Source organism: Gracilinanus agilis, chromosome 3, assembly GCF_016433145.1.
Source record: "Gracilinanus agilis isolate LMUSP501 chromosome 3, AgileGrace, whole genome shotgun sequence".
Classification (NCBI taxonomy): Eukaryota; Metazoa; Chordata; class Mammalia; order Didelphimorphia; family Didelphidae; genus Gracilinanus; species Gracilinanus agilis.
In genome coordinates this window covers 529,908,516-529,924,052 of record NC_058132.1, presented here as the reverse complement: position 1 = coordinate 529,924,052, position 15,537 = coordinate 529,908,516, and the positions used below count along the sequence as shown (strand labels likewise).

General features: G+C 35.2%; 1 protein-coding gene across 1 annotated transcript in view; it reads right to left on the bottom strand.

The window, feature by feature from the left end:
- The window catches only part of DZIP1 (DAZ interacting zinc finger protein 1), a 95,429-nt gene that overhangs the window by 5,301 nt on the left and 74,591 nt on the right, over positions 1-15,537 (bottom strand). The window contains exons 12-17 of the mRNA XM_044670568.1: positions 8,825-8,976; positions 6,582-6,780; positions 6,182-6,308; positions 5,781-5,831; positions 4,004-4,197; positions 390-523 (exon numbers count right to left, since the gene is read on the bottom strand). Of these exons, the coding sequence (XP_044526503.1) occupies positions 390-523; positions 4,004-4,197; positions 5,781-5,831; positions 6,182-6,308; positions 6,582-6,780; positions 8,825-8,976 (857 nt within the window). The remainder of the gene's footprint in view (positions 1-389; positions 524-4,003; positions 4,198-5,780; positions 5,832-6,181; positions 6,309-6,581; positions 6,781-8,824; positions 8,977-15,537) is intronic.

Here is a 15,537-nt window from a genome sequence, read left to right as displayed (position 1 = left end):
TAAATTATTGGAGCACATAGAACACTGATTAGCTATGTCCAGAAATGGACAACACGTTTATGCTTTCTCTCCAGAAATAAAGAACAACCTAAAGACAACTCCAAGAGAACACCTGGTTTTTAAAGTTTAATTGCCTTTCTGCCTAATGTAATTAAAGGAGCTCAGCTTTAGACCCTTAAATCAGATTCATTCTGCTGGGCCTCTTGAAGCAATTCTCCACAGTTTTTTTTTTCTCCCTTTAGTGCAAAACAATAGCTGAATAGTGAGAATCAGTATTCTGTTAAGACTAATAGTCTAACACGGGCAGATCTCCAACTCCAATTTTTATGGTCTAGAAGAAATAGAAACTCTTAAAGAAAAGTTTATGTAAAAAAGAGGGGGGACTCTACCTTTAATTCTTCTTGTAATTCTTCTTTTTTGGTAAATGCCTCAGTAACATTAACTCCACTAACTGGATTATTCACATTTTTGTGATTTGAGGGCGTCTTTTCAACTTTTTCAGTTAGCAACTTAATGCAGGTACCTATATAACCAATAAAAGTTAGTCAGCTGGAGTCTTCAAACAAGTTTTATCTGTCTTTGGTTAAATTATAACAATCTTATGACCAAAATGCTTTGAGAAAGCCTATATTTCATCAATATTAATAAAATGAAATCAGTTAAGCATATTTTAATGAAAAGAAAAAAACACAAAACATTTCTGTGTCCTGCTAAGTATATGCTTTACAATTAAGAACTTTATTTTTTAAAGAAGTTTGCAAAATGAATCTGGTCAATAATTTTTAAATAAAGAAATTTAATTTACATGAAAAAAATACAGGATGTTTCCAAAGTCTTTGTACAATTTTAAGCTTTTTAAAGTTTGAAGACTTGGACTAAGGGCACATCTGTATTTATAAAAAGTTAGAATGTGTAAACCCAAGCCTATTCTTTCTCTTCAACACTGCCAAATCCCTCATTATCAATAGAGAGCCTTATTTATTACTTTGAGAAGATGAAGGCTCGATGACATCAACTTCCCTAACTTTGATGTTCTTCACCTCAAAGTTTTTCTATGTTCATCTATCGTCTTCTCTCGAGAAAAAAATACTCTTCCTTCCTTCCAAGGCTAATCTTTCAACCTGGGCTTTTTAATCTTATTCTCCCTACCTACTCTAAGATCTTGTTCCTTCAGTTTTCTTCTTTGTCTGACACCTTCTGAATTCTCTAACTTCCATTGCCTATAAATACGCTTCTTCCAAATAGTCTTCCTACTATGTACTATACCCTAACCTAATGTCCAGTTAAGTTCTTGCTTCACTGGCAAACTTTCTTAAAAGTCGAATCTTTTCTTTTTCTTTTACTCTTTCCCCCTTGAAATCTGACTTTCTACTCCTACCCATGTACCGAAATTATGTTCTTAAAGGCTACTCATGGAAGCATCCAATGGTATTAGCCCATTTGATTTCTCTCTTGTAGCTGACACGATTGCTTCCCTGAAATTCTCCTTGAAGTTTCTAAAAGATGACCCTATCTTCTTTTTTCTTCTTTCTCTTTAGCCCCTTTTTGGGGGTCTCGTTTACTAAATTCCTTTTTAAATTTCCACTCCCTAAGTTCAGGCATTCTTCAAGATTCTATCCTTGGACACTTCAGTTTTATTTTCCCTGTACATTTCTTCCTTTGATTATCTTATGGCTTTCATGACTTCAATCATTATTTCATGGTAAATTATTTCTATTATAGTATAAGCATAGTATTTCTAGTGTAGTACTATAGGTTCTCCTCCCTTATACATACTTTATGGACCATAAGCCACTCCTGAGATGCTTTGCATTTTCCCAGGCCACACCTGAACTAATTCAACATTCATTCAAGACATATTTATTAAATGCCTATTGGGTGCCAAGCACCATACTAGATGCAAGGGGAAAGAAAAAGTTTAATCAAGCAAGGACTCTTGCCATTATGGGGTTGAGGGTCTTGATGGCTTCTCTGATTGGTGTGCTCTCCCTGACTTAGTAGCTTATTAATATCCTTTCCAATCATTAAGGCTACCATTCTAAGAAATCTTCCTTAATTTTCCCCCTCTCCTGCATCCCTTACTCTGCCAGAAATGTTCTTTCTGTGTCTATATTTCTTTCTTGTAGCACTTCTAACATTCTTATGGCATTTAACATTTGTTGTGAGTCTGTGTGTCTGTGTGTGTACCTCTAATCCAATATCCTATTTTACAGATCTTCTTTTCCAATATCCTCTTTTACTGAAGGGGAAACCAAAGGTGAGACTGAAGAGTGACTTGCTCAGCATCTCATAGGTAGCAATGCCTACTGAATTTCCTTTTACATACTAAAGGCTTAATTCATATTTAATTCATATCTACTGAATGAATGAGGAATGAACATCAATGGTGTGACATTTTAGGGTCCCTTCTTGTATATTATAACCTTTCATTGTTTTTCCATTGAGGAGCTGGTCCATTATTAATGAAGAGGGTCATAAACAATTCATTAATATTCCTGGAATAAGCACCAATAAACATGCTACAAATCATTCATTCCTTAGTCTGGTCCTGGCCCAGACTTCTGGGCCAGAGAACTAAAGCATATGAAAATTACACAATCCAAATGAGAGGGATCTTGCGTAGAAAAATCAGTTCTCCTTTGAGTAGCCAAACCTTTCAGTTGGGATCTTAGACGTTAAAAGACAGGATTATCCACAGAAGAGCTTTAGAGGTCTTTGGAGACTGATCCAGCCTCAAAACAATATGAGATATTAAAAAGGGAATTGGATTAGGAATCCCAAAATCTGAGATTTAATTCCAACTCTGTCATTACCTGTGAGATACAGAGCAAGTCACTTTATCATTTTCACCTTTGGATTCCCCTTCTATAAAATGGGAATAATGGACTGAATAATCTTATTTCTGGCTCTAAGTCTGTGATCCTCTTCAATTTAAAACTAAAATTCCTGGAGGCAGCTAGGTGGTTCAGTGGATAGAGAACTAGGGCCTAAGATGGGAGGTCCTGGATTCAAATCTGGCCTCACACACTTCCTAGCTGTGTGACACTGGGTAAGGCACTTAATCCACATTGCCAGGACCTTATTGCTCTTCTGTCTTAGAACCAATATTATGTATTGATTGTGGAACAATTATATGATTTATTTTTCACAAGAGGAATTTCACACAAAACTTATTTACTTTTTACAAGTGTTACAACTGAAAGATTTACCAAACTTTTGAATCTATCGACACTATTTACTGTATAAATATAATTTATCATTTGTATCATAATGTTATGTATCTCTCTGTGTCATTTTCTTTTTACCCTAAAGATGTCATACCATCATGTTTAATGCCAGCAGAACAGTGGAAAGGAGAGGGCCTATAGCTGCACTGGTCAGAATTAAAATTGTATTTTTTTTTAATGTTTTTGTTCTATGTATTGGTTCTAAGAGAGAAGGTAAGGGTTTATGAAAAAACAAAACAGTAAAGCTCCTAAATCTCCTGCAATAGTTATACTCTATACTAATACTCTGAAGTCTTTTCATTACTGTCTAGTACACCCAGGATAATCTGAAAGGATTTTGGAACCACTCAGAAGGTCAGGGATATGAATGAGAGCTGCTCTACAGTCTGGTCACTCTCTCATGGGTATTATTACTATAGCTTTTGACCATTTGTCAAACTTGCAAGTCCAACAGTGTACAGCAATTAGTCCTACTTTTAAAAATTCTAATCCGCCACAGAACATTAAAGATTTTATTGAAATGTATCATCAAAGTATAAGGTGGGTTGAAGTTAATAGTTGCTAGGAACAGCTTTTTTTGCTTTTTCATTTTAGAAAAATTTTTGTCTGTATGTCAAACTACAAAAATCACTTTCCACTTCTTTAATATAAATCTTTATAAAACATAGGTTCAAGAATCTCAGTTAATGGTGATTAGAAGCAAGTTGATAAAATTCTTATCAATAATATTTAATAAATCATTTGTTTTAAGCAAAAAAAAAAAAGGTCTAGAAAACCTTCTACAGGCTTTGGAGGAACTTCGTTATCTTCAATTTCACTTCCTTCAGTCCAATCAGTGTCACTTTTGGCAGCATCATTTCCAAAAGTAGGGAGGCTCTCTGCAGATGGTATGTGAAGTAATTCTGGTGATACAAAGGACTGCATGATGCCATCCTCATCTAACTCATCCTCAGAACTAAAGGGAGGAGTCCTAAGTATTGCAAATCAATAGAAAAACATGGGGTTATAATTTGTTAAATTTTAATATGAATCATTGTATGTGTATTTAAATCTTTACTTTTTCAATTGATTTAGATACAAAACAGCAAATCTGGCTACTTAGAAAGTGACTGTAAGAAAGCAATGTGATTCAGGATATACATAAGTGACAAGGGGAGTAGAGTACATTTCTTTTTTTCTCCCCCAATGACTCAACTTTATTTTATTTTTACATCTGCATTCTCTCCCTCCTTTCTCCCTTTTCCCATCTATTGAGAAGACAAAATAAACAAACCCCTTTGCAAATATGTGTAGTCATGCAAAACAAATTTCCACATTAGCCATGTCCAAAAAAAAAAGAAAGAAAAAGAAAAAAGAAAGAATAAGTGGTACTTCAATTTGCACTCTGAATCCATCAGTTCCCTAGATTTGAAGATGGCTAGTGTATTTTATTTTCATCATGAGTTCTTTAGAGCTGTGGCAGATCACCATATATCAGGGTTACTAAGTTTTTCACAGTTGATTATCTTTACAATATTGATGTTACTGTGCAAATTGTTCTCCTGGTTCTGCTCCTTTCAGTTTATCATCTACTTTAATCCCAAGTTACTGTCTGTGTCCTCAATTTTACAATGAAGAAAAGCAATGGCATGTTTATCTAGTCCCATAAGTGGTATGAACAAATCTGGAATAGTGGCTTCTTTCCCTTCACCAAAGCTTTCCAGAGCCAATGGGTTCACATTACATAAGAGCCGGATTTTTGGCTCAAGATAAGAAAGAACTTCCTAACAATTACAGATGTTCCAAAATGGGATGGACTCTGTTTCATGAGAACGTGAGCTCCCATTCATGAGAAGTATTCAGGCAGAAGTGAAATGTGTACTTGTTGGGGAGATCTGAAGAGCTAATTCTGACTTTAGGGACAAAATGTCATCTAAAGTCCTCCTTCTAATGCAAAGTCCTGCAGAAAAGTCTAGGTAGCAATATCATTTGAAAAATGTGCAAAAAGGTAGTCTTGGAAAATCTAAGAATTTGTTCCCTAATTCCCCATCTGTATGGGATTTTTGCTTTTTTTTGACTGATATATAATTAGAACAAAATTCTAGCTGGGATAAATCAGATTTCTAAAAAGAATTACTATTTATATAAAGAAGTATTATAAAGTATTGTACACCAAAAATAAAGCATAAATCATGCTAAAATTATTCTGATAAAGTTAATTGGTTTAAATCTTAATTTTTCATATTTTAGAAGATCATCTAATAAGAAACAAAGTAACTTAATTTTTAACTATTTGTAGCCAAAAGACTAAAACTTTATATAAGTGAAACTTGTGCCATAACAGTCCCAATCTTTGGTTTTTAAGCTACTGGGAACACCAGCAAAAACTATATATAAGACATTACATATTGAAAAAAATAAGGATCTTAAAAATAATACATATGAATTTAATTACCCACCAGAGGCTACTGATTTGTAATGAAAGGGCAGTTGAAAAGAAAGACTTAGAAAAGCAGCAATATCTCATTTTTTTAAAGGAATAAAATGAAAATAAATAATAAAAATATAACTTACGAAACACTTGAAGTCTTTTTAGGAAAATGATCTACAATATTTTTCTTGGTTCTAAAAGAAATGATATAAATTATTCCTGGACTATTCACCAGTGAACAATACATTTTAACATTATAACTTGTTGTAGCAATGGGGTATTCATTTTCTTACAACTAGAAACAGCATTATGAAATGTCAGTGAACCCTTTTGTCATTCACTGAAAATTCTATTTAAAAGCAGTAAGATAATCAGTTGAGCCAGATGTTAATAAAGTTAAGATTTTTGAAAGAAGTAAAAATACACACATTGACTTGTTTCATCAAAGGTTGAGCAAAAAAAGCTTATGTTTAATTACATCTTTAAAATAAAAGTTAATTGCTAAAAATATAATAAAATTATAAATCTTAAAAATAATACACACTTTGGTATATGTATCCTCTCAGCAGGAACAGGTTTTTGTCTGACTAGATGCTTAGTTTTTGAAGATGATTTTGTCACTCTAGGTACCTCTCCAGATGACATTTCCAACAGGGTCGTGCTAGGCTTATCTGGAATTGAAGTAGGAATATTGTTCAAATAGCAGTTTCTTTATAGGGTTTGACCACAACTTTTTTTTTTTAATTACATGGATCCAATGTAGTTTATATAACTGCTGAAGCCATCTAGTACTCTCATTTTAGATCACTATTTTGTTTGGGAGGCAGGGGAGGGAAATGAAGTTAAAAAACAACCCTAGATTCAAGGATGCTATAATTTAGTAGTCATATCTTTTATTTAGGTGTCATAATTCCTAAATATCCATTAAGTATTGATCTTCCTACCTGAAATAATTAAAGAAGAGTTGACACCAAGTCTGTTTGAATTCGCTGATGTTCTTTCCTCAATCTTGCAGCTGACTTGATATTCCAAAAAGTCTCTAATTTCTTGCATGTTGGGCACTTGCTTTCCCTTCTCTTGCCTTGCAGTTTCAATTGCATATAGCACTCGATTCAACTGCTCGGTGGGAATACCACGTACACCCTACAGGAGGAAAGGTCAAATGATTTAATTCTATGAAATCTCACAATGTCTTCATATTTTACACATAGCTCTGTAAGGAACCAGGGGACACACTGGACCTGTGATTTCATTAGTGACTGGGAACTCTCAAATGAGGACATCATAAAAATAGTGATAAATTATTTGCCCAAAGAAGTTCTTAACCTGAGGTCTATGAATTTGATTTTAAAATATTCTGATAACTATATTTCAAAATAACTTGTTCCCTTTTAATCTTATTTTATGCACTTAAAAAACATTATTCTAAGAGGATCCATAGGCTTCACCTGATGACCAAAGGAGACAAAAAAGATTTGATGTGAATAAAATGCTGTGGTAGATAGTTCTTTTAAAAGCATCAGTGTCAGTGAGAAGGTCACAGATGCATTTTCTACATCCTTATATAAACTATTTAAGTGGAGGTTGCAGAGAGTACAACTTGGATAAGCTGGCCACGTAGCCCAAATGTATGTTTACTAAAAGACTGTTTTACAGAGAATTTCCACAAGGCAAGTGCTCACATCAAGGTCAGAAAGAGGTATGAGGACATCTCAAGGTCTCTCTGAAGAACTTTAGTATCAATTATGAGACGTCGGAGCACTGGCATGGGATCACCCAACATGGCACTGTGCTCCATGAGCGAAGCAGAATCACAATAGCCCAAAGGAAACATGAGATGTGCAAATTTAGAGACATGGTCATCCCAAATGTTCAAACAGACTATTTGTGCCCAATTTGTGTTAGAGATTCTGGAGCTAGCCTGATCAGCCATAGTCAAACCCACTGAACCATGACCCCAAAGCCATGTCATTGATCCTCTTCTACAATTTAAATTGGCTGGTTTTGGATAATGCAGGCATTTCTCCCCTCAGCATCACAGTCCAAAAATTCAAGTTTTTTTAAAAGAAAGTGTGATGCAGTTATGCTTTTAATGGTGTTACAACTAACAAGGAGAAGTAGTAGTATGGCATTATGGATAGTGAACTTGCCTTGGAGCCAGGAAGACCTGGGTTCTAGTCCTGGCTCTGACACTGTGTGACTCTGGGCAAGCCACTTAACTCTCAGTGTCCTAGACAATTCAAAAAATTTGCAGAGTTTCTTCATCTAGGAGTACCAATGAAACCACAGGTCCAGGCCCTATCCCTATGTTCAATAGTAGAGATCTGCTGTGAAGATAATAAACATTTGATATCACGGCATTACTCAACTGAGATTTTAATATGGTTCTTAAAACATTTGGAAATATGGGCAAAAGAAAGGATTAACACAAGAAAGTAGATTGTAAATCATATCTATGATTTGAGACAAAACTTTTTTGAGAATATTATTTCTCTGGATGAATAGATGTGTCTAGATGTTTGAAATGATCCTTCTCCAAGTTTTCTAGAAGACCACCATATTGGAACTTAAAACATCTTAAAAATGTATTTGGGAAAGGAACCATATGATTTATTTTGAATATTTAGGAATAATTTCCCACTGTAGCCCTCAGGGCATTGATATGTTTCCTTTCTGCCTTTATATCTCCAGCCCCTAGCACAGTTGTGGGAAACAAAATAAGCAATTAATAAATACATGCTATTCTCAGCAGCATCATAGTCTCCTTAGATTTTTGGAATACCAAATTCCAATCTCATTTGGTTTTTTCATATGTAAGGAGTAATAATTATTCAAATGAACTTTACTTCATAGCTAAAGATTTTTATCTCAACAGATTGCATTAATTGTTACATTATAATTTTGAAATTTAAAAACTATGTTCATTGGGCATTAAAGACTAATTTCTTAAAAAAAAAAAAAAAAGAAAATGTATTTGGTTCCCACTACTCTATGGCAGGGCGGGCTAGGTGATACCAACATTCTTTACAATAATTAGGCCATAATGACATTGAGACATCAATTAAATGATTTGTTCCCAATAGTGGATATAACTAGTTAACCTTTGCTTTCTAGAAAGAAGCTTCTGCTTTTTGTTTCAATGGGGGGGATAAAGTCAACAGAAGACCCCAAAATAATTTAAGCTTACTGCGCTAATTCCCAAGGTTTCCAGTTTCTCCACCAATGTCTGTTCTAAGACCGTTCTTAACTCTTTAGTGAGAGAAGGATGGCTCTTCAAAGCTTTTATCAAGTGCAGTTTGTCATTAGTTAATTTCTTCTCATTCTCCTTTTCTTTTGCTCCTGAAATAAGAGATAAAATTACATTCTGAAAATGAAATTAATTATTATGCAACATCTCAAGGCTAAAACAAATGATTTTTTTTAATTGCAGGAAGCAAGGATGTTAACTTTTTTCATAAGAAATACTGCTTATTATTCTCCAAAACTTTGAAAACTATTGAATAGTCTCAAAAATTGTAACCTAACACAAATATTTCACAAAAACCACCATATGACTTCTTGTTCAAATTATAACAAAATATACAATAAAACACATATGTATATACACAAATATTTGTATATAGATACATATTTGTCGAAGCAATAGAAAAATGTATTTGACTTTTACTTTTTTCTTATGGAAAATACTTCTATTGACTAAACCTGCAGACTACAGTAATAAGCCTATTGGACTTCCAGGTTCCAGGTTCAAATCCAGAATTAGCTATGTGCCATAAGATAATACGTTTAGCCATTTTACACTGAATTTTCCTTAGAGGTAAAATGAGAAAACTGGTCAAGAAGATCTCCAACATTCCTTCCAGTTCTAATTAGCCATTCCCCAAATTGTAGTCCTAACTTTATGATCCTATGATCCACTTCATAAGTCATATTATATTTTTAAAATGTAATTCCTTTTCAACAGTAAAAGTTTTTAAACAAATGTTATAAAATTTTATTTTAAATTTTTACAAAATTTTATTTTATAATTTTGTAAATTATATTTTTAATGTTATAAATTACATAAAAAATTTACAAAATGGTAAAAAAGTATTTTAAGGTTAAGTAAATGTTAAAATATTAAAATAATATGTTCCCCTCACCCCCAAAATTTGCAGAGTTTTGAAAAAAAGTGAAATGTTTAGAGTTTTTTGTTTTGTTATGTTTTGTTTCAAGTTTTGGTCCTGCCACAGTCAACAACTAAGAAGAAACCCAAAAGATAAACCTCATTTTAATTTGGCTTTTTGGCTTCCTTCTTCCCCCTTCCTCTGTTATTCCTCTACTACCAGTCCTACCCCAACGCCAATAAAAAGCTTTTCTAAATCCAAGTCTTTTGTAGGATTGTGACCTCTGAAACCAGCTCTGCCACTAACTACTTCTGTGACTTTTATCAATGCTACTTAACAAATATTTAGAACAGGGCACTATGATGGGCACTAGGAGTATAAAGTTGTTTGGGTTTTGTTTTTTTTTTTTACTTTTTTTTTTTTACAACTTAATAGGAAGGAAAGAATATTTACAAAAATGAAAGATCACTTTTGCATGAAGAAAGACCAAGTGAGGGCTTCAGGATGAAAAAGGTACCCAGAAGGAGCCTTGATGGAAGAGATGGCTTCCTTCCTAAATGGGTGGCAGGATTCTTTTTGATTCACAGGTCTTCTATTTATCTTGGCATACCAGGCACCTTTGAGCAGATGCTTCTTTATTGATTTTACTACTTTATTGATGTCTAAAAAGTCCTAAACAACCATATAAAAGTCAGTCTAAACACTATCAATTAAAATATTAAAAGTTTTCTGTATTTTTATTCATGAACAATTTTACTTAAAACTAAAATGCAACAAATCTAGCTCTTTAAAGAAAAAAAACTACAATGGAAGACTGTTTAGCCATCTAGATATTAAGCAGACATAAAAAAGAGGGGCTCTATTGTAGGGGCTTTCATAAGTTTTCTTTTTGATTACAAGATCTACATAGCTAATGAATTTAATTGCAATCATGGTCAATTTCACTTTCATTGATTCATTTCACTGCTGGCAGGCAGACTTCTCCAGGGGTTAAAAGTCGAAGGTGATGCCTAAGATACCGGAGAATTCAACAAAACAGAGCCCACTCTGATGCATCCAAAGCTATTTTTAGGCTAATTATTATGGGCATTCAAGGTAAAACAGAACACATTGTGACCTGAAATTTTCTCTGGTTCTAGCTTTTGTCCTGCTTTTTGGTCCCCAGAGTCATGGGGATCTAAGAATAGGCTCAAAATAGGATAGGACAGAAACAATTTGATTACAAATTCCCAAGTGCTGGATACGTGGCCAAGCTTCCTGACAAAGGAACTGCTCACTTTTCTATTGTTAATATTAATGCACAGAATGAAATGAATGAATATGACACATGTTTTGGCCTCCTAAGTTTAATTTAAATCTTGGTGGGTTGTTTTGCTTTATGTTTCCCACATGCTTTGTTCACAATAAAAAAGTCACAAAAAAGTTAAAAGAACTCCAAAAATGATCAAGAAAATGGTGTGAGTAAACAATATGCAGAATACTCAGCTGACCCAAAAAATATACATATATTTTACATATAAAGATATATTTCTATATATATATATTTCTATCAGAAACAAACTTTTTGTTGCTGCCGCTGTGGGTCACTAAAGCAAAATTTTTAAAAAACTTGCTAAGTATCATTGATCTTTTAAATGTCTACATCTGAAGGATTGAGAGGTTTAGGACAGCAAGTGGTTAATTGTGAGAGCTGAGTGAACCACACTGACTCCATCTTGTGTCTTAGTGTTGGGATCTAGCTCAGTTCCCCTTCTATTCAATTATGAATCTAGTCCAATTTCTGTTGTGTGAGAAAACTGCTCAGTTATGGGAACTGTAAGAAAGCTTTCATTCACCTTTTAAACTTAGCCCTGCTTGGCTGGGAACCTGGACCACCTCTCCCTGCTGCTTAGTGACCCTTAACTAAGGACCTAAAATGATACTGACCAGAAAACAGTCGGTTCTAAAGATTGATGCAAGGAGTTTTCTTACAATTATATATACCTCAAGCAACCCATATGTCTGATCTCAAAAAAAATTGTTCCTGTACTGGTCAATCAGTTATATTTTCCATGTTCCTTAGACTGAATAAAAGAAAGAGTAGGGGTAATTGGACACCCCTTTTTCTGATTTCAGGGAACTGTACCTGTTCACTCTCTCCCTCCCAGCTTAGAAAGTCCCTAATCTTTCCTCCAATTAGAATTACCCGATTTTATATCCTGGTTAATTACTTTCTTTTAGTTAATTGGTCTTATTTGATTATTTTCAATGTATAAAAGTCTGTCTCCCTGTATTTGGGGTCCAGTGCCAAAGCTGAGGAAGACAACTGTCCCGATTTATTATGCAACTGGCATAATTAATAAGTTAATAATTAATGAATCAATATGTTTGGAAGCTTGAACCTTTGCTTCCTCGGTCATTTCCACTACAATTTTAGCTATGTTCATTTTAAAATGCACTAACTCTGAGAGACTATCTCTCCCAGGATCCTCTACCCTAACTTCCTCAGATATATCCCATGGGTTTTTGCAGCCTTTTTCCCCATCTAGTGGAAGTGCCTTTTTTGGAGAAGCACCTACCGGAGAAGATTCTTTTTTCCCCCTACCTAACTTTTCCCTTTCCTAATCTAAACAAACTCAGTTTATTAATATCCCTATCATCTAGCTTGGTTTTTGTTGAGCTCTGAAGGGCTTGGGTCAATTTCCCCACCGGGACTGAGTACCGGCCACCTCGGCTACCTCCCTTCCCTTCCTCTGGCTTCCCTACCTTCCTTTTCCCTTCTTCCCATCCATCCTCATCCTCCTTTTTCACCCACATCACAGCTAACTCTAGGAGCATGGAAACCTTGAAGGCAACATCCATGAATAGCAGCCAATGTTAAAGTAAGTCTAGTTTTTATTACTAGACAGGATTTACTGAGAACTGTGGTAAGGAAGGATTCCTTGACTGATGCAGGTGGGTATCTGCTCTACAGTCTTAAAAAAAGGCAAAAGAAAGCCCTTGCTTTCAAGGAGCAAACAGTCTAATGGGAGTGACAACATTTTAAAAAACTCTGTCTAAACAAGATTTATGAGGATAAACTGGAGATAATCAACACAGGGAAGACACTAGCATTATGGAGAATTGGGAAAGGCTTCTTGTAGAAGTTGAGATTTTAGCTGGAACTTGAAGAAATCCAGAGAAGACAGGAGCCAGAGATGAGGAAAGAGGGTTCCATGAAAGGGGGATAGCCAGTGAAAATGTCCAGTTGGAAGATGAAGTATTTTGTGCAATGAACAACTTAGGAGGTCAGTGACGATGTGGCATAAAATGACTAAAAAGGCAGGAATGGGTCCAGTAATGAAAGATTTTAAAAGCCAAAGAGAGGGTTTTATATTTGATCCTGGAAGCAACAGGGGACTCCTGGAGTTTATTGAAAAGGGGGAGTGATATAGCCAGACCTATGCTTTAGGAAGATCAATCTGACAGTTGAAAGGGGAATGGATTAAAGTGGGGAGAGACTCTAGGCAGGAAGTCCAACTAACAGACTATGGAAATATTCCAGAAATAACGTGATAAGGGCCTACGCCAGGGTGATAACAGTATCAGAATGGAGGAGGAGTATATAAGAAATAGTATGAAGGTAAAATGGATAGGACTTGGCAACAGTTTGGACATGTAGGGTGAGAAAGAGAGGGATTGAGGATAAGACTGTTTGCAGGACAGAGTGTCTAGGAGAATGGGAGAGCCCTCAACAGTCAGAGGTGAGAGTTTGGAGGAAAAGATAATGAGTTCATTTTATATTTTTTGGATATGTTCAGTTTAAGATGCCTACCACATATCCAGCACGAGATGTCCAATAGAGAATTGGAAACAGAAGTCTGGTAAATAGGAGATAGGTTAGGGCTGGGTAAATAGATGTGAAAATCATCAGCATCAGAGATAAATGAACTCATGGGAGGTTTTGAGATCACCAAGCAAGAGAACAGAGGAAGAAAAGAAATGGGCTCAAGTCAGAACCTTAAAGGACAACCACAGTTAGGGGTCGTGACAACTACTTTCACATTACAAGAAACTTCTGCATCTGGTAGGGAGATTCTAATCAAGTTTTAATTATGAGTACTTTTCATTCCAAATTGATGGCTGTATGGAAGAACTTTAAGTAGAAGGAAAAGTATCAAAATTGAAAGAACACTGAATGAGTCAGAAAATTATAACTATGGTCCCAGTGATGCTAATAAAAGCTATGTGATCATGGACATGGCATGAACCTCAGTTTCCTAATGTGTAAACTGGGTTCCTTCAAATACTACATCATGTTGGACTCAACATAGTTCACAAGTACTTCCGGAGGAGAGGTTTTCTATTTTGTTTTAATGTAATGCTTCAGTAGCAAATAAAGTCATGCAAATAAATGGGAGGCCATCCTCACACCTCCCTTCTGCATCTTGTTGGAGCCTCCCCCTAAGAATATTTTTCACGCTCAGTACAGATTTTTTTGTTGTCTTTGTTGTCTTCCCATCATGAGAATAAGGTCAATAGCTAGTACTTTTTTACCCGTTTTAACACAATACTTGACATGCAGCAAACAATAAATGCTTACTGACTGCTTACAAACAGTAATATTTGTTCATCCTAAACACCCACAAGGGCAGTTCACAATAACTGAAAACACAAAAAGCAATTATTTCTGTCATCCTACAGACACACACCCAAATGTCATGCTGAATATGATCAGTGCCTGATCTGGGCCAGTGTTCTGGTCCAGGACTGTGTCTCACAGTGTTTTCCCTTGGAAATCTTATGACAGAATATGGGAGATACTTTTCATGACATTATTTAAAAATAAATGTAATTATTAATTATTAACAATAATTAAATAATTAATGATTTTAAGACTCAACATGTATCAGTGACTTTCTTAAGTTCTTTTAAATAACCTGTTATGAAATTGTTTAGGGTTTCAAAAGAAAAGGGCTTTAGACATTCTATTTAAGTAGCAGGTAAGAGGAGAGTTCTTGCTCAGTTTGAAGAGTCCTCCAACCAACTTGATGGGGTTGGCCTTTGAGCCAGGGATCTCTGCCATGGGGCAGGGTCTCTTGTCAAAAGATGGGTACCTCCCATGGAAAGGAAGATAGGACATGAAATGGAATACTGAGCTTGAAGTCTGAAGAACCCGAGTTTGAATTGTGCCTTGGATACTGTAAGACTAAAAATGAATGAATACTCCAAGTATTTAAATTTATAGGATTTAATAAAAACAAAGTAAGAGAGAAAAGGGGTTCCTTCAGCCGAGTGAGCAGACCAAAGAGCCAGAGACCCAGCAGCCTACCACGCTTGAGCCAAAGCCCAAGCTCTACAAAAAAGTCCCGTCAGCATAGGTTTCAGCAAATTTATAAACAAACCCAAGCCAGGATGCAACACCAGGATGCAAGACAAGGGAACCCTGGGAAGAGTAAAAAATGCTAGGAAATGAAGTCTCCAGGGTACAAATTTTTAAAACACAACAGTTAGGAGTTATGTGATCCTGGGCAAGTCATTTAATCACTCTCAGTCTTGGACTGTTCATCTATAAATAACGAACCTATTTTTCAAGGCTGTCATATGAGCATCAAATATGATAACATTTAAAGCACTTTGCTATATTTATGATACCGATCAGCATCATTATTCTAGGTAAGTGCATTAGGTCTTTTTTTCTATTCACAGAGAAGTCTTGATTATTCCCCAGTGCCCAGTGCCCTCGAAAAATGGTGGGCCATTTCCGTAGCTCATACATACAAGCCACGGACAGGAATGATTCCAAAGACAAGAATCAATTTCATCAAACAAATGG